The sequence below is a fragment of the Muscardinus avellanarius genome, assembly GCF_963383645.1.
Source record: "Muscardinus avellanarius genome assembly, chromosome: 14".
Taxonomy (NCBI): Eukaryota; Metazoa; Chordata; class Mammalia; order Rodentia; family Gliridae; genus Muscardinus; species Muscardinus avellanarius.
The window spans coordinates 36,215,438-36,238,956 of NC_137800.1; the positions used below are offsets into that span (position 1 = coordinate 36,215,438).

At 37.4% G+C, this 23,519-nt stretch overlaps 1 protein-coding gene across 4 annotated transcripts in view; it reads left to right on the plus strand.

Moving 5' to 3' along the window:
• The window catches only part of SNX25 (sorting nexin 25), a gene marked incomplete at its 3' end in the record, with an annotated part of 120,461 nt that overhangs the window by 35,091 nt on the left and 61,851 nt on the right, over nt 1-23,519 (plus strand). For all 4 annotated transcript variants that reach the window (XM_080710058.1, XM_080710059.1, XM_080710060.1 and 1 more), the window contains exons 3-5: nt 1,222-1,438; nt 7,029-7,201; nt 9,118-9,304. In XM_080710058.1, coding sequence (XP_080566184.1) covers nt 1,222-1,438; nt 7,029-7,201; nt 9,118-9,304 — 577 coding nt within the window. The remainder of the gene's footprint in view (nt 1-1,221; nt 1,439-7,028; nt 7,202-9,117; nt 9,305-23,519) is intronic.

Below are 23,519 nucleotides of genomic sequence, written 5' to 3' on the forward strand. Positions count from 1 at the left end.
AAAGGATATAGGATGAGCAATTAATGGGAGCAGCTGCTACCTGTAAGTGCTGAGGCAAAGCATCTTAGGGTGGAATAAAGTTGGAAGAAATGTCTTTTTATTATTTATTTATTGGAGTGCTAGGGATGGAACCCAGGGCCATTCTACCTCTTAGCTACACTGCCAGCCCTATTTTTTATTCTTTATTTTGAAACAGGGTCTCACTGAGTTGCAAAGGGCCTCACTAAGTAGCTGAGGCTGGCTGAGAACCTGCATCCTCCTGTCTCAACCTCCCAAATGCTGGTGGGTTTTTTGTTTGTTTGTTGGTTGGTTGGTTGTTTGGTGGTACTGGGGTTCCTGGAAACCCTTCTACCTCCGGGCTACACTCCCAGACCTATTTTTATACTTTTTAAATTTTGGAAACAGGGTCTCTTAAGCCAGCGATGCTGGCTTTGAACCGACGCGATCCTCCTGTCTCCGCCTCCCAACCGTGGGGATTACAAGTGTGAGACACCACGCCCGGCTTTTGTTTTGTTTTGTTTGAAACAGAGTCTCACTAGGTTGATGAGAATTTCACTATTTGCGGAGGCTGCCCTTGAACCTGTGATCCTCCTGTCTCAGCCTCCTAAGTACTAGGATGATAAGCATGCACCACCACACCTGGCTTCTTTTTTTTTTTTTTAATTCTTAAAGCCTTCTCATTGAGCTTTATGATTTATTTTTGTTTTGGTGGTAGTGGGGGTGGAATCCAGGGGCCTTCTACCTCTGTACTATACTCTCAGCTATATTGTATTTTTTATTTGGAAACAGGGTCTCACTAACTTGCTGAGAGCCTCACTAGATTGCTGAGGCAGACTTTGATCCTGTGATCATCCTGTTTTGGCCTTCCAAGTACTGGGATTATAGGTATGCGCCACCATGCCTAGCTGGAAGAAATGTCTTTTTTCATCTCAGAGCTGAGGTCCAGGCCTCATTGGAGAGACCTTGGCCGCATGATGGTTGGGAAGTTTGGAGCAGTACCACATCAAATATTTTAAAATTTGATTATATAAGAAAATCAAGGGCATGTGGTTATTATATTCAGACATTCTACTTAGATCAGAATCCTTCATTTTAAAAAGATTTAGCTGTTTTGAAGTCTGTTTTCTTCTCTATATTCTGTATTTTAAACAATGGGTGGCTAATTCTGTTGTTTGCTTCTTTAGTCTAAGTTTTACACATTGCTTTGTTTATTCCTGGTAGTGTTCGACTATAGTTACAGAGATTATATTCTCTCCTGGTATGGAAACCTTAGCAAAGATGAGGGACAGCTTTACCATCTGCTCTTGGAAGACTTTTGGGAAATTGCCAGACAGCTGCGCCATAGACTGAGTCACGTGGATGTTGTTAAAGTTGTCTGCAATGATGTTGTACGGACTTTACTCACTCATTTCTGTGACCTGAAAGCTGCTAATACCAGGTAACTATGGTAACATGAACAAACACTTCCATTTCTCAAAATAAAATATTTTTCTTACTGAGTTAAGAGGTCAAAGTCAAGCCAGTATATAAAATATTCTGCCTTTTGCTGGTACTTGACTTGAAAATGTAAACATTTTGTGGGGAAATAATTATAGTGTTTTGATAGAGTATATTTTGGGCTTACTTTCTAATGTAGAATCACTGTGTGTGTGTGTGTGTGTGTGTGTGTGTGTGTGTGTGTGTATGTTTAATTTTGTAAATGAATTTCACTGAGCCAGCACCATGAAGAACTTACATAGGTTGTGTACCTAGAAAGATTTAAATATAGTATTTTATAATGAGATCAATGTTGGTGAGTTTACAAATTAAAAAATATATATATACCCTCCCCCCTCCCCCCAAAAAAGAAAACTGTAAATGTAGTCGGGCATGGTGCTACACACCTGTAATTCTAGTACTTGGGGGACTGAGACAAGCATCACAGGTTTGAAGCCAGCTTCAACAACTTAACAAGACCCTATTTTTCTAAATAAAAAATGGAAAGGACTAGGAGTATAGTTCAGTGGTAGAATGCCACTGGGCTCAATACCCAGTAAACAAATAAAAATGTAAATATACTGTGTGTGTGTGTGTGTGTGTGTGTGTGTGTGTGTGTGTGTGTGAGAGAGAGAGAGAGAGACGCATACTTATGTTAAGAGCTTAATTGCATTAGAATATCCTGAAAGCCAATTTTTAAAGCAACTTAATACTGAAGCTTGTGGGTACTAATCAGAGAATTTGTTTCACTGTGAAAATAGTTAATAGATAGGTTAGCTTTTTGTACTGTTACACCAAAAAGGTCTGTGTTTTTTAAGTGAAAGCCTACCTTTGAAAGAAGACTTCAGCAAGGCCATGTTTGTGCTAATAACAAATCCATATTTTCTTAGGTTTGCTAATGGATTGTGAATAATGTATACCTTGGTTCTTAAATAAGTACAAGAATAACTTATTATAGCACTTTGAACTTTTATATAAAAAGTAGTTTTAATTGAATGAGTAGCCTTCCGCTGTTTGGATGTGGACATTGGAGGAAAAATGGAGCCTCCTATAATTAATACGGCCTACTCTCATTTTCAGGGAAGAGAAGTATTTAGGTTCCTAAGGAGGTGAGTCAGCATCAGTGTCTTTTTGGGGCGGGTGATAACATATATTCTCTTTTTAGAAGCTTTGTTATATGACTTTTATCAGAAAATAGTCCCCATCGTGTCCTGTCACATTGCCCCCACAGTGGGATGTGATTGCTAAATGTGTTTGCTTGTGTCTCAGGTCCATTGTGAAGTTACATCAAGTTTACAAAGCCAAAATCCAGAGCCTTCCCATGCCACTGTTCTCTAACTTGCTGCCATCTGTGTTTCTCAAACTTGGTTTTAACTGACACACAGTGAGCAGTACATTTTATTTTATTTTATTTATTTTTGTGTGTGTGTGGTTCTGGAGGTGGAACCCAGGAGCTTTTCTGCCTCCAGGCTATACTCCCAGACCTATTTTATACATTATTTGGAAATAGGGTCTCACTAAGTTGCTGAGAGCCTCACTGAGAAGCTGAGGCTGGCTTTGAACCTGAGCGATCCTCCTGTCTCAGCCTCCCAAGCGCTGGGATTACAAGCATGCGCCACCCAGCTAAGTACATTTTAAATTGTGACCCACAATGAGCAGTACATTTTAAACAGTGCTCCATTTTTACAAAATGGTATTTGTATTACCTGTGATAACTTTGATTCTTTTTTGTTCTTGAACATTTTTTCTAAATGTTGTTTGAGACTATTTCAGTTTTATTGTATTACTTCTTAGTCACAACCCATGGTTTGAAAAATATTACTGTAGAGCCATCTCAGGTATTTTGGTCTCATGAGCCTTCTACAATCTTAAAAGCTGTTGAGAACCTCAAAGTGCTTTCATTTTTGTGGGTCATATCTAGTGTTGTGCTGGAACCAGCTTGGACTGGCATGCAAGAGCTGATTGTGTATATCTCTTTCCAACCTTGAGTTCGGTGAAATCCTATTGCTTTCTGGCAATTGGCTATTTACACAGTGAGTAGGCAAATGCTTTAGGTCAGATTTTTCCCCCCATGGAGAGCCAATTGTTAAACATTTACCAGCACCACTTATATCTATCAATATTTACTACATTAGATATTAAAACCAAGAAATTTTAAAGTACAAAGCACACAGTCCAGTTTCTATTTGTCATCACAGTGATGATATGATCATACATTGTACAGTCTCTGGACAACTCTAGCAAACTTTTGAGAATGCAAGTGAAAAAGAAAAATGGTATTTTATATTACTATAAATCAGTTTTGACATCATAACTCCCCTGAAAGGGTATTGGGTCCATGTAAGAGTCTCTGGGCCATCCTATGAAAACTGTTGCTTGTAGTGGAAGTAACTTTCAGTAGGGAATGGTAGTGTGAATTAATAAGGGATATGAGGGAAGCAGGACTCCTGGTTCACTCAGTATTTGAACCAGTATTTTCTACCTCTCCTTGTGACATATTCATCAGTTCCTTGGAGCACCTGTTAATTTTGTGTGTGTGTGTGTGTGTGTGTGTGTGTGTGTGTGTGTGTGTGTGTGGTACCCGAGATGGAACCCAGTGGCATTGTACCTCTGAGCTACACTCTCAGCCCTATTTTTTAAGTCTTTTTTAAATTTTTGAAACAGGATCTTACTGAGTTGCGAAGGACTTTGCTAAGTAGCTGAGGCTGTTCGTGAACTATCATCCTCTAATCTCTGCCTCCTGAATGCTGGGATTATAAGCGTGTGCCACTGTGCTCAGCTAGCACCTGCTAATTTGCTGTGGTATCCACTATATAAAGTGTTCCATAGTTCTGCCCAACAAATACTGTCAAAGACTTTGAATTCAGTAAAATCTGATTTTAAGTATTTAAATTATGGTCCAGTAGAGGACATTTTTTGTTTATTTGTTTATTTGTTTATGTTCCTTTTTTGCAGTTCTGGGATTGAATCCAAGGTCTCACACATTAGGCAAGCAGTCTACCACTGAGCTACATCCTGATCCCTTAGAAGACAGTATTCTAAATTAGTGTTTATTCCACTTAAAGGAATGATGGATATAATTTTAGAAGGGCAAGAGAAATTTAATGTTCTTATGATTACCTGATTTCAACATAAGAATATATTTTACACTAAGACATTTTCCAGCTCCTAAAATTACTGCTTTTGAAGGTAATATAAAGATACTTATTAGGGGGGAAACACCAGAATAATAAAAGAGATCTGATTCCATATTAGAAGCTCTGTTTTTGGCTATCTAGTTTTTAAAGTAAAGGGTAGGTTTTACTGTTATCTGGGCTTTTCCTAGAAGTTCTATTTGATGATTAAAAAGATTTGATAGCTTTGGGAACATCCAGTTGACTTGTCCACTAACAGGCAAAAAAATAATAACTTGCATTAACAAAGCAACACATTCTCTGGTTGACTGTTAGGCACTTATGTGGAGGCAGCTTTCTGGTCAGCCTGTGTTTATTTCCAGCCTGTCATTCTGTTGCTGCTTCAGGTCAATCCATATCACACTTATGTCTTGTCTTTGCTTTCTCTTCCTTAGTCCCATCTGTCTTATTTCAGCATGTTTTAGGAAAATCTAGGTGATTTGCTTTTATATTATAAATTCAATAGCATCTTTAATTTCATAGTCTCTTTATAGTATGTTTTGTTTGCTGGTCAGATACTGGCATGTTATTTGAGAAAAAAAACATGTTTTCTCTCCTTTGCAATCTCTGATTATGGCATCAAGAGTCAACTTAAGAATCAGATAGAACTTGAAATTTATTTCTACCATTTACCACCTCTGTGACTTTATTCACGTAACCCTTCAGATCTTAATTTTCTCATCCATAAAAGGGTGGTGATGAAATACTTCTTGGTGTTAAGTGGGAGGATTAAGGAATATTATAGATATGAAACTTATCAAAGGTTAATATACTTTTTGCTCTCAAGGAAGGAGAACCCAGAGGTAAGTGTGAATTGTGTTAGGCACATTTTCACAGTGTGAATGATTGATTCATACTGGTGAAAGGAAGATGATAAAGAGACAGATGCTACAACATACCAGAGATCTGGGCAGACATTTCTTGGCCCACAAGTAGCCATGTCTCATGATCCTTCCTTGGCTTCTAGAGCAATATTTGATATCCCCTTATTAGATGGCATCACCAGACTATCCTCCTTAGAGCTCACAGAAAAGTCTTTGAAGGAAGATTTTTCATAAATAAAGCTTATTTTATCAACTCTCTAGCCCTTGGCTCACTCAAAAAGTTTTTCCCTAACTCAACTCTAGGAGGGAGAGGAAGTTGTGGTATTCTGGGAACCAACCCTCTTTTATTATCTCTCATCCATTGATGTAGACAAAAGAGGGTTTTGTTATTATTTAAGGAAACTTCTCTTCTAAAAGTAGATTTTCTTTTGGCCAACTTTCTCAAATAAATATTGATAACTGTATATTTAAAGTAAAGAATGACTTTCTTAGAAGGACTTGATATGACCAAGGAGTAGCATCTTAATTTTACTATATTAAACTATCAACCCTAGTTGGTAGTATAGTTATAGTCTAAAATAACTGAAAATGCCAAATCAGTATACATCACTGTATGCATAAAGGCTTACTTTTAGGATCTATTTGTGTTGTTCATTTTGTACATTAGGATAAAATTCCCCTAGCTTGTTTTATAAGACAAAGAGGAAATCATTCTTTTTTTTTTAACTATATATACTGTATAGTCTCTCCAGCAAAAAGAAATTACACAGAACTCCTGAATGACCTTGATCATAATGATCAAAATGGAATCAACATGCCGTGTGTGTGTGTGTGTGTGTGTGTGTGTGTGTGTGTGTGTGTGTGTTACTGGAGATTGAACCCAGGGGTGTTCTACACCCTAGCCATACCCCCCAAATAGGTACTGGGATTACAGATGTGCACCAACAAACCCAGCTCCACGTTCTTTTTCACATCTGCTTCAGTTCAGTGTAGTTCCTATTATGTTTCTCCCACTCTGTGTAGGGATATTTTTCTCAGTATTGGCCATTATAAGAATCTTGCACCTTGCCTGTTTATTTAGAAGGTATTAGAAAAATTAGCATCCCAATCTTTCTTGAATTGCTATCAAGATACTATGGGAAAAATAAATATAGAAAGTTCTTTTCACTCTTTCACTTAGTTTCTCCCAGTTAATGGTCCTGTGATGGAGTCAGTGCATCTAGAAGACTTAAAATAATCAAATTAAACCCATACTCATACCTTTTTGGGTTGTTATTATCATTTGGGAGTTACCAATAAGCTTTGGTGCTGCTTAAGATAGTTAAAGTCTCATTTGAAATCCCCAAAGGCCACACATTTGCATTTATTTCAGAACAAGTTTTTCATGTTAGCCCATGATTAAGAAAATTATTGATTATTAGTATTGCTAAGGAGATGGCAGAGCTATGATAGCCAATGTGTTACCCACTTGTCATATTTTTTACCTGTGGTCCTGAATTGTTTCTAGACCTTTTTTCTTCCCCTTTTCCTCTCTTCACTTACTTAACTCTTTTAGACATGAAGAGCAGCCGAGGCCTTTTGTGCTGCATTCATGCTTGAGGAACTCAGATGATGAAGTAAGATTCCTACAAACATGTTCTCGGGTCCTGGTATTTTGTCTTCTCCCCTCAAAGGATGTCCAGTCTCTCAGCTTACGTATAATGCTGGCAGAAATTCTCACAACAAAAGGTAGACTTATAAAATAATATTACTAATGCAACATGTGGAAAGTAATGTGCTGGGTACTGTGATGTTATTTTGTATTATACCTATGCAATCATCATATGCCATGGAACACATGGGAAGTAAAGTATTTTAGAAATTTTAAGTTTAATTGTCTCATTCAGAGAAAGCATTTGGTCATACTTGACAAACTTAAATATTTTAATAAAACGTTGCCATGCAGAGAATCTACTTTTCCATTTATTTATTTATTTATTTATTTATTTATTTATACTAAGGATTCTACTCAGGGACATTCTTCTTCTGAGCAATACTCCCAGCCCTTTTATAAATGTTTTAGTTTGAAACAGGAGCTTACAAAGTCACTGAGGCTAGCCTTGAACCTGCGATCACAAGTGTGTACCATCATGTCTCACATATATTTATTTATATTTATTTATTTACTTATTTATTTATTTATTGGTGCTGAGAATTGAACCCAGGTGCATTCTGCCTCTGAGCTACACCCTAGTCATACACACACACACACACACACACACACACACACACACACACTCTCACTCTTTTGGTGGTGGTGGTGATACTTAGGATGGAACCTAGGGCATTCCACCTCTGAGCTACACTCTTAGCCCTATTTTATTATTTTATAATAATAACTAACTTGCAGAGGGCCTCACTAAAGCTGTGGTCCTCCTGTCTCAGCCTCCTAAGTGTTGGGATTACAGGTGTGTGCCACCATGCCCAACTTCTATTGTTCATTTTGACACAGGAAAACCAGTCTTTATATTCTCCAAAGGAGAGCATTCATTTGAGATAGCTTTTAAGTTATTCAGGTCAATAATATGTGCATTTATGAAAGCATATACATAAACAAACTCTGGTTAGCATTTTTCTAAAATATCTTTACTGTATGATTCATTGATAATGCCTATACACAGTTTTGTGAGTGTAGAATAAATAAAAATGGTGCTGTGCCACAACATAATGTGACTACTAAAAAGTTAACTTTTCAGGGAAATGCTTTGCCAGGATAAAAATCGGGGAAGAAAATATGACCTAAAAGAAACTTTGTTTTATCTCAAAATCTCTCTCTCTCTCTCTTTTTTTTTTTTTTTTTTTTTTTTTGTCTGTACTGGGAATGGGACCCAGGGGCATTTGACCTCCAAGCTACACCCTGCCCTATTTTTTATTTTTTATTTTGAAACAGGGTTTCACTAAGGCACAGAGGGCCTCACTAAGTAGCTGAGGCTGTTTGTGACCCATGATCCTCTGGTCTCAGCCTCCCAAATGCTGGGATTACAAGCTTCGGCCCCCACGCCCAACTATCTCAAAATCTCAAATAAATAAGAGAGGTGCATTGATTGACTGTCTCATTTATCTGAGGATCAGTCAGCTATGCCCATCAGCTGATAAAACCAACCACAGAGAAAAAGGGAAACTTCTAATCTAAAGATAGTAGGATAAATGTATAATAGTGTTACTGACTTTTTGACCGCTTCCTTCCTGAGATCTGCTTTGACCATTTGGCAGAATATTGACTTTCATCTTCTGGCAGACTAAACTGATCAAAATATAATGAATGAGCCATATACAATAAATAAAAGAAAAAACAGTCTACTTAATTTTGATAACTTTGTTAGCAACATGGATTCCAAATGATTTCTTTTCAGTATTCATTTACAATCTACTCATTTATTAAAATGATCACTTTTGTAGCCATGTGGAGTAGCATATCCAGAGGGATAAGCAACCTGTGTGTGCATGTGTATGTACATCTACATATATTTTTAAGTATTTGAAGTTTTTCATTTATTTTTCTAGTTGAAAAATGTTCCCCAAATGTAGTTCAATTAAGTGCTATGAAAATGGATGCCTTAAAGAATATCTTTTTCTGTGGTGCTTTCTTCTTCTCCTTCCTATAGTCTTGAAGCCAGTAGTGGAGTTACTGAGTAATCCTGATTACATTAACCAAATGCTGCTTACTCAGTTGGAGCACAGAGAACAGATGAATGAACATCACAAGAGAGCCTACACCTATGCTCCTTCATATGAAGAGTTCATCAAGCTTATCAATGGCAATTCTGATGTGGAGTTCTTGAAGCAGCTAAGGTATTTGGTCTTTAATTATAGCACAACTAATAGCTATTAATTATCATCCCCTTCCTTGGTAGGTTAAAACTATTATATATATAATATATTATAGTTATGTAATATATTTATTTTATGTATTAATACTATATACATATATATATATATATATATATTGGTTGCCAGAGAAGCAGAAATAAAATAAAATAAATTCATAAATTTTACCATTTAGTAATAACTATCTGGCTTCTTTTTAACAGTGGAATTAGAATTAAATTTTTCAAATAATTAGGTTTGTACTGTGTGAATATATGCCATTGTCAATATGATCCATATTATGATGTGAGACTATAGTGCACCAATTAAAAAAAAAGAATTAGGTTTAGCCAGGCATGGTGGTACACACCTACAATTCCAGTATTTGGGAGGCTGAGAAAGGAGGATTCCAGGTTCAAGGTAAGTCTCTGCAACTTTGCTCAGAAGTAGAATGCTTTTGGGTTCAGTCTCTAATACCACAAAAAAAGTATTAGGTTTTCATATAATTAATATTTTTATATATACTTTTATTGTTGCATTGTATTGTCACAGCATAATGCAGTTCACAGTAATAGTGATACTTATGCACACAGCACTTGGTGAGCTTTCTCCTTGGCTTCATTCCTTCTCCACTTCCCCATATAGGATTGTGAGGTTGGCTTTGGTATTCTCACATATATACACAATGTCAATGGAAGTAATTCCTTCATTAGTTCTCCCAATACCTCCTCCCTCACTCCTTTAAAGAGATGGCCTCTTTCAAAACTCCTTCTATGAGACCAGTATCACCTTAATACCAAAACTGAATAACAAGAAAAAAAATTACAGACCAATATCCTTAATGAACATAAATATAAAAATTCTAAAATGCTAGCCATATGCATTCAAAACCATATATAAAAAATTGTACATCATGACTAAGTTGGTTTCATTCCAGGGACACAAGGCTGATTCAACATATTCAAATCAATATAGGTTATTCACGACATAAATAGAACTAAGGACAAAAATCACATAATCATCTCAATAGATGCAAAAAAAGCTTTTGACAAAATTCAACACTGCAGAAAATCAGCATAGAAGGAACTTACCTCAACATCATTAAGGCAACATAAATAAACCCAGAGCCAATTCATATTGAATGGAGCAAAACTGCAGGAATTCCCTTTAAAATTAGTAACAAGACAAGGATCCCCATTATTACCACTCCTTTTCAATAGAGTCCTCAAGAGACTCTTGCCAGAGTGATAAGAGAAGGAAATCAAATGAATTAAAATAGGAAAGGAAGAACTGAAATTAGTTCTTTTTGCAGATGACATGATCTTATATTTAGAAGACCCCCCAAAAAACTCAACCAAGACTTCTAGAGCTGATTAACAAATTCAGCAAGGTAGCAAGATACAAAACCAATGTAAAAAACCAGTAGCTTTTCTATATGCCAACAGTGAATTCACTAAAAAAGAAACTCAGAAAACAGTTTCATTCACAATAAACTCAAAACCAGTAAAATACCTAGAGCGAAACCTAACTAGGGAGGTAAATAATTAATGTTATAATACATTAAAAGCTCTTCACTTGTTAAAAGTACCTGCTCAGCCACTCAGATGCCTGCCTTTGAAAAGCATTTGAAGGCCATTATATGTTATTTAGTTACAACATAGAACACTGTGGTTTTCATTTTTCTCAGAAATACAAAGCCTCACATCTGGGAAAAAAGGGGTTCTTGATTAATTGTTTGAGAAATCATTTGACAATGTCATAGGAGGTCAGGCATGATGGTGCATGCCTGTAATCCCAGTACTTGAGAGGTAGAGACAGGAGAATCGCGGGTTCAAAGCAAGCTTCAGCAATTAAGGAGACCCTGTTTCAAAATAACAAAATAAAATAGGGCTGTGGTTGTAGCTCAGAGGTAGAATGCTTCTGGGTTCCATCCCCAGAACTACAGGAAAAGAAAAGAAAAGAGAAAAAAATCACAGAAATCTCTTATAGGGGAATATATTACTCTAAGATACTTTAGAGTGAATATTTTTAATAATATATAGGTGTATGATATTATGTAGAGTTATCTAGTTTGTGGATTTTCTAGTTTTACTCTACTTTTCTCTATTTTTAATGTTCCCAAATCATACCATATGAGGGAGAAATGAAACTAATGCGTCAGTTTTTATTTCACTAGTAATTTTGATAAGTCACTGATGAAAAGTAAAATATTACCTGAAGTGGAGTCTTTCAACTAGTCAAGGATTTTAAATTTGCCACAATTGCCTTTGAACTATAATTAACATTAAGGTGACTTAGGCTGCTTAATGTTCTGATCTGAGTAATATAAAGAGGCTGAGAAATACAAAGGCTCACATCTGGGGACAAAGGGGCTCTTGGTTACTTGTTTGAGAAATCATTTGAAAATGTCATAGGAGGCCAGGTGTGATACACTAAGAGGCATACATTGTAGATGACACTGTGTTCTTTTTTATATATTTTCTCAGTACCCCCTTCAAAAAAAAATAAAAGAGAAAGATACTATGTTCTGTTTTGTTTGTTGTTATTGTTGTTTTGACATTTTGTTTGTTTTGTATTTTGGTACTGAGGATTGATTTCTGAGCTACTCCTCCAGCCCTGCTTTATTTTTTACTTTGAAACAGGGTCTCACTTAGTTGCTAAATTGCTGAAACTGGCCTTGAGCTTCTAATCCTCCTATCTCAGCCTCCCAGGATTGAGATTATAGATGTGTGCCACCACATCTGGCTGAGAGGTGCTGGGTTCTTATGGACTGTGTTATATGTCATTCTGGGACCCACAAATGTGTAATGAGAAGTTTAATTGTATGGCTTTGTTTATAAGTAGTTTAATTTCTATGGTCTGTAATATCTGGACATTTTATCTGTGCTTCTCTTTTTATACATAAACTTAAATAGGCTAAATGGTAGTCATTTATTATAGATTTGTGACTACTTATATCTAAATCTAGAAATTCCACTTTGAAGAGTATGACACTTGAGCTGATAGAGAACTCAAGAGCCAAAATTCCCTGTTTCTTTGTCTGAGACTTACAGGCTATAGCCACTCAGAGGTCATCTGTAACATGGATTCCTTTGATTCCTTTTCAAAAGTAGTTCACCATGACACACTCTTGTTGCTTTCTCTTGTTCCTAAAACACTACATGGACACCAGGCTCTGGTTCTATGTGTGCAATCCAAGCCTGTACTCTGATATCCATCCATCTGGCACTTTTATGCCTACTTCCTTGGTGTGCTGTGTGTGTTGTGACCAAAATAACATATCCTGACCAATATGTAGGCTTACAATTTCTTCCTAAGACATTGTTTAGGAACAGAGACCTCATACTTATAAATTGTGGGTACATTGCATTCCTAAACATTTTTCCTCTGGGAAACAATCTTGCACAAGTCAGACATGGACCATTTGGTAACTACAAGTGAGTTTCAGATAATTGTCCAGTTATAGGACAGTTGAGCTTATTGACACCTTTTTTTTTCTTTTTTGGTACTGGGGATTGAATCCAGGGGCATTGTACCCCAGAGCATGTAGCTCAGGAATAGGGTCTCCCTAAGTGCCGAATCTGGCCTCAAAACTGTGATCCTCCTATCTCAGAATCCCAAGATCCCAAGTACTGGAATTACAGGCATGCATCACCATGCCTGGCTTCTTTGCATTTTAAAGAATGCTTTTAGAGTAACCATTGAATGTCCTCAGTATTTCAGTAGCATTCCCACTAATAAATAAGAGTAAAAAATGTTACAGATTCTAACCTCATTCTATCACTATCTGCCTCCCACCCCCACCCAGAGTATGCCTGCTACCAAGGAGAGATGCAACACAGACCAGGAAAGAAGTATTTCTGTACTGCATTGCACTTGATCTGCATATTATTTTCTTCTTTGTGTCCTCCATATTGCTGTTAGGCTACACTCTAGTGGAGTTTATACAATCAATGAGTAGAGTACTTGGAGGTACTTTTATGATTAGCTAACTAAGCTCTTTAAAATGCCTTTGAGAAGCAAAATCAATTTCCAGGCTTAATTATGTTGGCAGAATGAGTTCAGTAGAGCTGGGTGTGGTGGCACACGCTTGTAATCCCCAAGCTTGGGAGGCTGAGACAGGAGGATTACGCAGGTTCAAAGCCAGCTTCAGCTGGCTTTTAGGTCTGGGAGTGTAGCCTAGAGGCAAGAAGGCCCCTGGGTTCCATACCCTGTAACACACACACACACACACACACACACACACACACACACAAAATAAATAAATAAAAGAATGAGTTCAGTAGAAATGTAATTCTCCCTCTGTTTTCCTATGACCTTTCAGTTCCTCATGTAAGTCTTGGGAGAATTGTTGACTTCTAGAAAATTCTCTTAGTAAGGCGTTGAGTCTTTTCTTTTGAAAGAGTCATATGTAATCAGCAACATGAACAATGGAATTACCATAATGAAAAGAATTTATAGTCCTGAAGGGACTATAAAGAAGCGTGGCAAAGAACCTTGGGAGAAAATACTGCGGACAACATTTTTCTCAATGAGAGATATACACATCCAGAGTTGTTTTCTGCTTATTTTTCTGCATATCTAGAGGCATCTTCCACTGGACCCATGACTGTGCGACTGCCCCTTGGCCTTTGCTGTATAGTAGAACTTGAGGCGGCTTTATGTAATATGGCACTAGTATATCTTTTGTTCATTGTGTCTCTGCTGCTTATACAGCCATAAGTAGCTAGAAAGGGTATCAGGAATGAGTGTAGCTGCAGAAATTGATCTTTTTGCTCCAAAATGTAGATGATGTTACATAAATGATCTTGTTGCTTGGTTACGTATTGTTTGATATAAAATTGCTCTCTATTGTCTATGTTATTGACAGCCAAAATTTCTTTTTATTAGATACTTGTCTAAAGTCTATATCACTGAGGCATACAAGCCTCCCAACATAAGTGTAGCTGCTTTCTTCAATCATAGTCTGAACTATTCTTTTCTTTTTCTGGTATAATTAGAGTACTCTGTTCTCTGCTGTCTTAATGTTTTAGATCACTATTTTCAAATTGTTCTCAGTAGAATTTGGGGATAAGCTGCTTCAGGCAGGGAATGTGTTTTATTTAGACCAAGAAGCTGATAAGATATTCACCTTCATTTTTCCTAGAAATTTGGGAGATAAATGCGTATTTTCTAAAGGAAATAAACTCATTCTGCTCTGCTAGGCTGGAATCCATTAAAAACAAAACAAAAATAAAAAAACCCTTAAAAGTAATATTTATAGTTCTGGAAGGATTTGGTTATTTTCTGTGTCAGCATGAGGTGCTTTAACATTAGGATTATAGAACTAGAAACTTCCTTCAAATATACTACATTTGTGGCTTTTAACCCTGGCTTATTATTAGAATTACCCAGGCTTTAATAAAATCACAGTTGAATATCCCACTGCCCTTTATAAAACACACTTCCATTTTTCCACTATCATCTAGGATATCTGAATTAAGATATGGTGGCTAGACTGGCACAATATTTTGAATTTTACATGGTTTTGTAGTAGAGCAGTGTTTAGAACTGCTAACAGCACAGGAAACAAAAATGTGAATGGCGTCTTGATGCAGGATATTGAAGGGCAGCTGATAGATTTTCTGCTGCTGCTGTTGGATGTGGGATGATGCCCCAGTGCAGAGAAGCAGACCAGAGCTCAGAATGAAGGTACAGCAAGTAGTACAGCTAAACAGTTAGAATCATAGTAGAGGAAGGACTGAGAACTATACTCAAGAAAGGACTAGAGAATATTCCTTAATTTTGAAGACAAAGTAGAGTTAAAATGCATAGTAAAGGAGAAATGACAGACCCTTGCCCATACAGAACCTTTCATGGCAGCTCTATTGAGTAACCATATATTAAGTAATAAGAACACTTCTTTTTTTGTTTTTGTTTTTTTTACTATGTAACAAGGGCTTTTATTTTAATCAGTGATATTCTTGAGAGGTATATTTAACATAAGATTTGCCAATCTTGGCAAAATTGACATTTGTGCTAGATAAGTCTTTAGGGTGAGGAGGGGTTCTGTTTATCATAGAATGTTTGGCAGTATCCCTGGCCTCTACTCACTGGATACCAGTAGGATCTCTACGGTTATGACAACCAAAAATGTTTCCAGATGTTACCAACTGTCCCCTAGGGGGACAGTTGAGAGCAACTGGCTTTATTCCAGGATTAAACTGGAGATATTTCTGCTCATTGAGATTAGATTCAGCTGACAGTTACAAAACTACCCCCCAAATAATAATGACTTACCCAGAATATAGTGGTTCCCTTCCACAACTTTATTGAGGGTACACTTAACAAATTAAATTATATACATTAAAGGTATATAATGTTTTTATGTATCTGTCCAGTGTGAAATTATTACCATAGATAAGCTAATTAATTTCCATTGTTCATATAGTTTATTTTATTTTTTGTGTGTAATGAGAACATTTAAGATTTGCTAAGAGATGGAAGCATCTATTACTAAGGAAGAAATGAAGAAAGAAGAATGGAGTGGGATAGGCAAATAGCTGAGCCGCCGCACAATGGTAGTTATAGTTTACTGAGAAAGAATAATATACTTTTCCTGGACTCAACATTTGCTAAGGTTAAAGAGATTTCAAGAAAATGCATTGTTTTGCTAAAATAAGGCAAGAGAAAATGGACATGATGAATGGATGAACTCAGGAGATCATAATTAACAATGGGATACTTTGTGAAGTATTTCCTTTTTTATCTTTTTTTGACACCCAGGAGTATTCTACCTCTGAATTACACCGCCATCCCTTTTTATTTTTATTTTTTTATTTTGAAACAGAATCTTTCTGGGTTGCTGAGGGGTTCACTAAATTGTTGGGACTAAACCTCAAATATGTGATCCTCTTGTCTTAGCCTCCCAAGTACTAGAATTACAGACATACACCATCGTTTCAGGCTAGTGTTTTCTCTTTATGCCTTAAGAAAATGGGGTGTTATCTCTGAATGGGTTTAGGTGCATTTGCACTTGAAGATAGCATATTAAAATATTAAAACCACATACTTTTGTGCAGAACTTGTTATTTGAATGTTAAGCTTTTGAACGTTTCTGAAATGTATTGTGAATCATGAGTAGTAAAAGAGGATTATATTATAAAGGAACATGAAAGAAAAAATTGAGCACCTCTCAAGACTAAGTAATGCACCATGTCATAAATCAGTAAGCATATAACAACTGCTAAGAAAAAGATGAATGTGGGTGGACAAGGAGATGAAAAATGACAAAAAACAAAACAAAGAATGCTGGTGACTTTTTATCAAAAGAGTAAGTGAATTTAGTTTTTAAAATTGCAATAAAATGTGAGACTAATGAAAAAAATGTCTTAAAAGACCTTTCAGTTTCTGAGAAATAAAAGTACATTGACTTCAAATGTAGCTTTTTCTGTTGGTGTCTAAGGAATAGCATAAGTCACCATGGTAGGAGTTAAACCTATCAGAGTACACATTTCATTTAGGAAGAAAGATAACTGAACCCTGGCAGCAAGATAAAACTTGATAAAACAAGGTAAATTGTGATGTAAAGAAGTTGTGATCTTTCCCAAAATAATGTTTTATTGTGCAATTTATAATTAGAGCAACACTGACACTGTGGGTAGGAATATCTGCTTTATGAATGATTGTTTGGACCATCCATCAGTTCATATAAAGCACTGAATCCCAGATCTGGCACAATTACAATTGATAACTGCTACTATTACTGTTAAAATAATCAGACCAAGGATTGCAATTTGATTTAATTTCATTTTGAATTACTAATGGCTGACTGGTGTATAGTGTTAAGTTTGGGGATTTGAGGAGGCCTAATAAATACTAATGCCCTTCTCTTTACTCTGGAGTTAGGTCCAAGGAATTATTAAGGTTTGCTACACTTTTTACTTGTCCATCTTCTTAGAGATGGGTGATCTCTGATTGAGAAACACACACAGGAGAGGAGAGGGCCGCTTGCTACTCTAACTTTATTCAGAACATAGTAACTATATATGTAACTAGAGGTCTCACAGTGTTATAACAACAAAAAAATCTTCATACATAAACATAAAAGAAACTGCATCAAAGAAAGCTTGAAGAAGAACTAGATAAGTTTTCATATGGTAATCTGCAAGGATACCTGCTGCTTTCCAGTCAGGCAGACCTGCACTCAGAGTCACTGGGCAAGCCTTCCAGCCTTACTGGGACCCATCTTTGTGCTTTTTCCAGCCATGCTCAAGGCCACAACCTATTCTCAGAGTTTAGCAATTAGCCTGTCAGAAAACACATTATAGTTCTGGGCCCTGTCAGAAATAAGGCAAACCAAGACTAAAACAACACTCTTAGTACTGATAGATAATTGAGAAAGGAAGCATTTGTATGTGCAAGCAATGCACTTTTTAAAACTCTCATCATAAGCTAGTCGTTTTTGTTTTTTTTTAACCTCATAATGGGAGACCAGAACAAGCCACTTGGCCCCTTCCTTCCCAGCTACAGTTGCTGGTTGCCCTTGCAGGCAAAGAACACACTTGAGATGAAGGGAAAAGAAAGGCTGTATTTCACATGCCTAATTCCTCTTTCTCTGTGATCAGATTAAAAATCTCTTTGCTGGCCATGATGATGTATACCTGTAATCCCAGGGACTTGGAAGACTGAGGCAGGAGGATCACAATTTCCAGGCCACTTTTAACTTAGAGAAACCTTGTCTAAACTAAAAAATAAAAAGGGCCAAAGATGTAGCTTTGTGAGAGAGTTCAACTGGATTCAATCCCCAGTACTAGAGAGACAGAGACAGACAGAAAAATGACAGGGCAGGCAGACAGACAGAGGGGAGAAAAACAACACATGAAACTGTTCTTTTTTCTCCCTCAGTATGAAGAAGTGAATAGGGGTTAAGGTTGAGAGAAGCCAGAGATGGCGCTTCATATACTTGGAATGAAACGTCAAGAGTTGGGTATAGGTAATGCTAGTAAATTTTAACAACTGACTTGTGCTTGAGGTGAGAATCATGGCTTGTAGTCTTTGCCAATTTCTGTGATGTCAGTACTCTGGCCATGGCTAATTTAAAGCTACCAGCACAGTATCACTGAATGCAGAGTTGGGAAGAGATTTTCAATAGCATCTCATTATATACAGAGTAATCCACCATGTTGATTTAACAGATGTAAGCAATCTCATGAACATATGTAATAATAAAATAAATAAAATTGAAAATCTCCCAACAGTCACATTCAGATCTTGCTGCTCCAGCAAGAAGTGGTATTGCTGGATCATATGGTAAGTTCATTCCCATTCTTCTGAGGATGCTCCATACTGTTTTCCAAAGTGGTTGCACTAATTTGCAGTCCCACCAACAATGTAGTAGAGTTGCCATTTCTCCACATCCTCGCCAGCATTTGTTGTTGGTGTTTTGAATGATTGCCATTCTAGTTGGGGTAAGGTGCAATCTCAGGGTAGTTTTGATTTGTATCTTTCTGATTGGTAATGATGTTGAGCATTTTTCATGCATTTATTGGAGATTTTTTTGTGTGAGGTACTGGGGACAGACCCTGGGGGCATTCTACCTCTGAGCTACACCCCCAGCCCTATTTTTTTATTCTTTATTTTGGAACAGGGTCTCACTGAGTTGCAAAGGTCCTTACTAAGTAGTTGAGGCTGTCTGTGAACCGCAGTCCTCTTGTGTCAGCCTCCCAAAGGCTGGGATTACAAGCGTGCGCCACCACTCCTGGCTTTTATTGGAGATTTAAGCTTCTTTTGTTGTTTCTTGTTTCATTATTTCCTTGCCCATTTTTTATTGGGTTATTTGTTTACTTAGTGCTGAATTTCTTGAATTTTCTGTATATTCTAGATATTTGTCCTCTATCAGAGGAGTAGGTGGCAAAAATATTCTCCCATTCTGTTGGCTCTCCATTGAAGTTCTTGATAGTTTCCTTTGCTGTACTGAAGCTCTTCAGTTTAATGCAATCCCATATATTGATCTGCCTTTTAGTTTCTTGTGCCTTTTGGGTCTTGTTAAGGAAGTTTTTACCTGTGCCTATGTGTTGCAGTGTTGGACCTAGGCCCTCTTCAAGGACCCTCAAGGTCTCTGGTCTAATTTTTAAGTCTTTGATCCCTCTTGAATTGACTCTTATGCATGGTGAGAAAGGGATTTATTTCCATTTTTATGCATATAGTTAACCTGTTTTGCCAACACCATTTGTTGAATAGGCTATCTTTCTTCCAGTGTATGTTTTTGGCCCCTTTGTAAAAATTCAATTGGCTGTAAGTGTGTAGATTTGTTTCTGAGTCTTCTATTCTGCTCCATTGCTCTATGTATCTGTTTTTGTGCCAGTACCATGCTGTTTTTATTACAATGGCTTTGTAGTATAGTTGAAAGTCAGGTATTGTGATTCTTCCTGCATGGTTTTTGTTGATTAGAATGACTTTGGCTATTCTGGGTTTTTTTGTTGTTCCAAATGAATTAAGGACTGATTTTTCTCTGTCTGTAAGGAATGACTTTGGGAATGTAATGGGTATTGTGTCGAACCTGTAGATCACTTTTGGAAGTATGACCATTTTGATGATATTTATTCTACCTATCCATGAACATGGAAGATCTTTCTATCTTCTAAGGTCTTCTTTGATGTCTTTTTTCAGTGTTTTATAATTTTCTTTGTAGAGGTCAAATGAATTTTATAAAACCTTTATAGAAGAGCTAATCCTGATACTCCTCAATCTATTTTGTGAAGTAGAAAAAAACAGACTGTCTCAAATACATTCTATGAAGCCAACAGCATATTAATAACAAAACCAAATAAAGACAGCTCAAGGAAGGAAAAGTACAAGCCTATGTCTCTGATGAACTTGAATGAAAAACTGCTAACAGACATTCAAAACCACATCAAGAAAATCATACACCATGACCAGGTAGGGTTTATTCCAGGGATGCAAAGCTGGTTCAATATGCAAAAATCAATCTATGTTATTCATCATATAAACAGAACCAAAAACAAAAATAACATGATCATTTCAATAGACGCTGAAAAAGGATTTGACAAAAATCCAACATCTGTTTATGCTAAAAACACTGCAAAGAATTGGAATAGAAGTAATATACCTCAACATCATAAAGGCAATCTATAATAGGCCCCCACCAACATTATATTAAATGGGGAAACACTTTGAGAATTTTCCCCTAAAAACAGGAACAAGACAAGGATGTCCCTTATCACCACTTCTTTTCAATATAGTACTTGAGAATCTAGCCAGAGCAATGAGGCAAGAAAAGGAAATCAAAGGAGTACAAATAGAAAAGAAGAACTCAAACTTTCACTATTTGCAGATGCCATGATACTATACTTAAAGAGACCTAACAAATTCAACCAAAAGGTTTATAGAACATATCAACTAATTCATCACAGTGTCTGGATACAAAATCAATTTAAAAAAATCAGAAACTTATGCTGGGCATAGTGGCACATGCTTGTAATCCCCACGCTTGGGAGGCTGGGACAGGATCATGCACATTTGAAGTCAGCCTCAGCTACTTAGTGAGGCTCTCAGCAACTCAGTGAGACCCTGTTTCCAAATAAAATATAAAATAGGGCTGGGAATATAGCCCAGAGGTAGAAAGCCTCTGGATTCCACCCCTAGTACCACAAAAAAAAACAAAACAAAACAAAATCAAAAGCTTTTATGTATATCAACCATAAATCTATTGAAAAAGAAATCCAGAAAATACTTCCACACAGGATTTCCTACAAAAATATAAAATACCTTGGAATAAACTTAGCCTTTGAAATCTCTGAGAATATTTTAAAGTGTTTAATTTTCCTTAAACATTTGTTTCAATGATAATTTATTTTATAAAATATTTTCCTCTAATATAAAATACCATTTAAAACACTTATCATATTGTATGCCTGAAACTAAGGTTTTTTTCAGCCTTTAATTCTTCCAAGAGATTTTAGCATGTTTATGCCCAGAAAGCTCTAAAATAAAAATTTTTTGGTTTTGGTTTCTGTGATACTCTTGTTTCAGCCTTGCAAATACTGGGATTATAGACGTGTGCAACATAAGCCAGGCGTGGTGGCACCCACTTGTAATCCCAGCACTTGGGAGGCTGAGACAGGAGGATTGCACAGGTTTGAAGCCAGCCACAGCCACTTAGTGAGGCTCTCAGCAACTTAGTGAGACCCTGTTTCCAAATAAAATAGGTCTGGGAGTAAAGGCCACAGGTAGAAAAGCCCCTAGGTTCCACCCTCATTACCCCACACACAAAAAAAGGAGGAGGAGGAGGAGGAGGAGGAGGAGGAGGAGGAAGAGGAGGAGGAGGAGGAGATATACCAACAATATATGTACTTTCAATCAAAGGAATGTTTACAGCTATCAGTCCTCCTGATTCTCGAACCATGCTTAGCACCAGCAAGCCCATAGCCTCCCCTGGGAAGAAAGCTGAGTGAGTGCTAGGCATCCCCAAAGAGCTTCCTAGATTTCTGAGAAGTCTGGACCCTCAGAATAGCCAGCAGTTGGTTGTATGTGTTGTACACTTTTGTTGAGAAAAATGAGAATAGAAAAGTCATTTGTGTGTGTGTGTGTGTGGGTGGGTATGGGGATGGAATCCAGGGGCATTTGACCTCCAAGCTACACCCCCTGCCCTATTTTTTATTTTTTATTTTGAAATCGGGTCTCACTGAGTTGCAGAGGGCCTCACTAAGTAGCTGAGGCTGTCCGCGAACTGCGATCCTCCAGGTCCCAGCCTCCCAAATGCTGGGATTACAAGCATGCGCCACCACGCCCGGCGGAAAAGTCATTTTCTACATTGCCTTTGCTGTTAAGTGAAAATGAATTCAACAAATATTAGTAATCGCTTTACATGCCTACTGTGTGCAAAGCACTGCGAGGGTGGTATGGCGTTTATAAGATGGGTTGTCTAGCTTTGAATTTCACCCCCTGCCATCAAGATTATGTCATTTATAATCCAGCATAGGACACTCACATGGGTATAAATAGCTAAGCAGTCAGTAAGGTATTAAGGCCAGAAATAATGGTAAAACCTAATAGGCAGGTAGGAGCAAATGTTATTCTACAAGAGAGAAGAACCTAAGAAAATTTGAAGGGATGGCCAAGAAGTGAGGGTTTAAGAACTAAGAGGGGAAAATGTATGCTGGAGGACTTCCGGTAAGATGGCGACCGAGAAAAGCAGTGTTTACGAGTCCTGCTAACACTCCATCTCTATTGCCACAAAATCAGTGCTTTTCATAGCCAGAAAACACTATCAGGAGCGATGTAAACACAAGGGGAAAAGAAACCAGCCCGCATTGTAGTGGCGGACGCCATGCCAGCGTCATCTTGCCTCACAGCACTAGGCTCCAGATAGGAAAGGTAAACAAGGAACTGAAGTGAGCAATTGTGGATCATTCGGGTGTAATTCAGCAGTTCTTTCAGCACAAAGAACGTCTAAAATTCCCAGTGGCCAAGCTCATCACGCCTTCCAGGGACTCAGAACAGAGCTCAAAACCAGAAAAGAAGTACATCAGCCTCACGGCCAAGGGCGTGGCAGTGGCGCCATATTGCCAGCAATGGTGGCGAGTTCAACATACCCGCAACAGCTCCAGATCAGTGTACACAATAACATAAGTGAAATTGCGGCTCCTAAAGGAGAAATCCCAGCACTGTACCCCCAGGGACTTTGGCAGCTTTGATAATCTACCTGGGTCTGAGATTTTGCAGTCCAACCCAGTGAAGGAGTAGTGGTGGTAAAGATACCACACCCTAGTCTCAGCTCCCCATGGGAAAATGCCCAGCTCGGCACCCCCATTGTCTTGCGCAGCCTCAATTAACTCCCTGGGTCTGAGACTTTGTGCTACAACCCAGTAAAGGAGTAGTGGTGGCTGAGATTACCACAAACTCGAGATCCAGAGCACCCTAAGTAAAGTCGCGGTGACCCAGGGAAGAACCAAGAGAAGGCACAAACTTCTGAAATCATGGGAAAGAGGAACAACAATAGAGCAATGAGCACCCACAACCCCAGAATATCAGAATCTGATAACACAGAAACTCAGAGATCTCCAGAAGATCAAATCAGGAATATAACTGTAGAAATAATACAGGACCTTTGAAAAGAATTTAGAGAGAGTCTAAAAGAAATAAAGGATGTAATCATTGAAGTAAAGGCATCAATTCAAACTATAAACAATTGATTAGA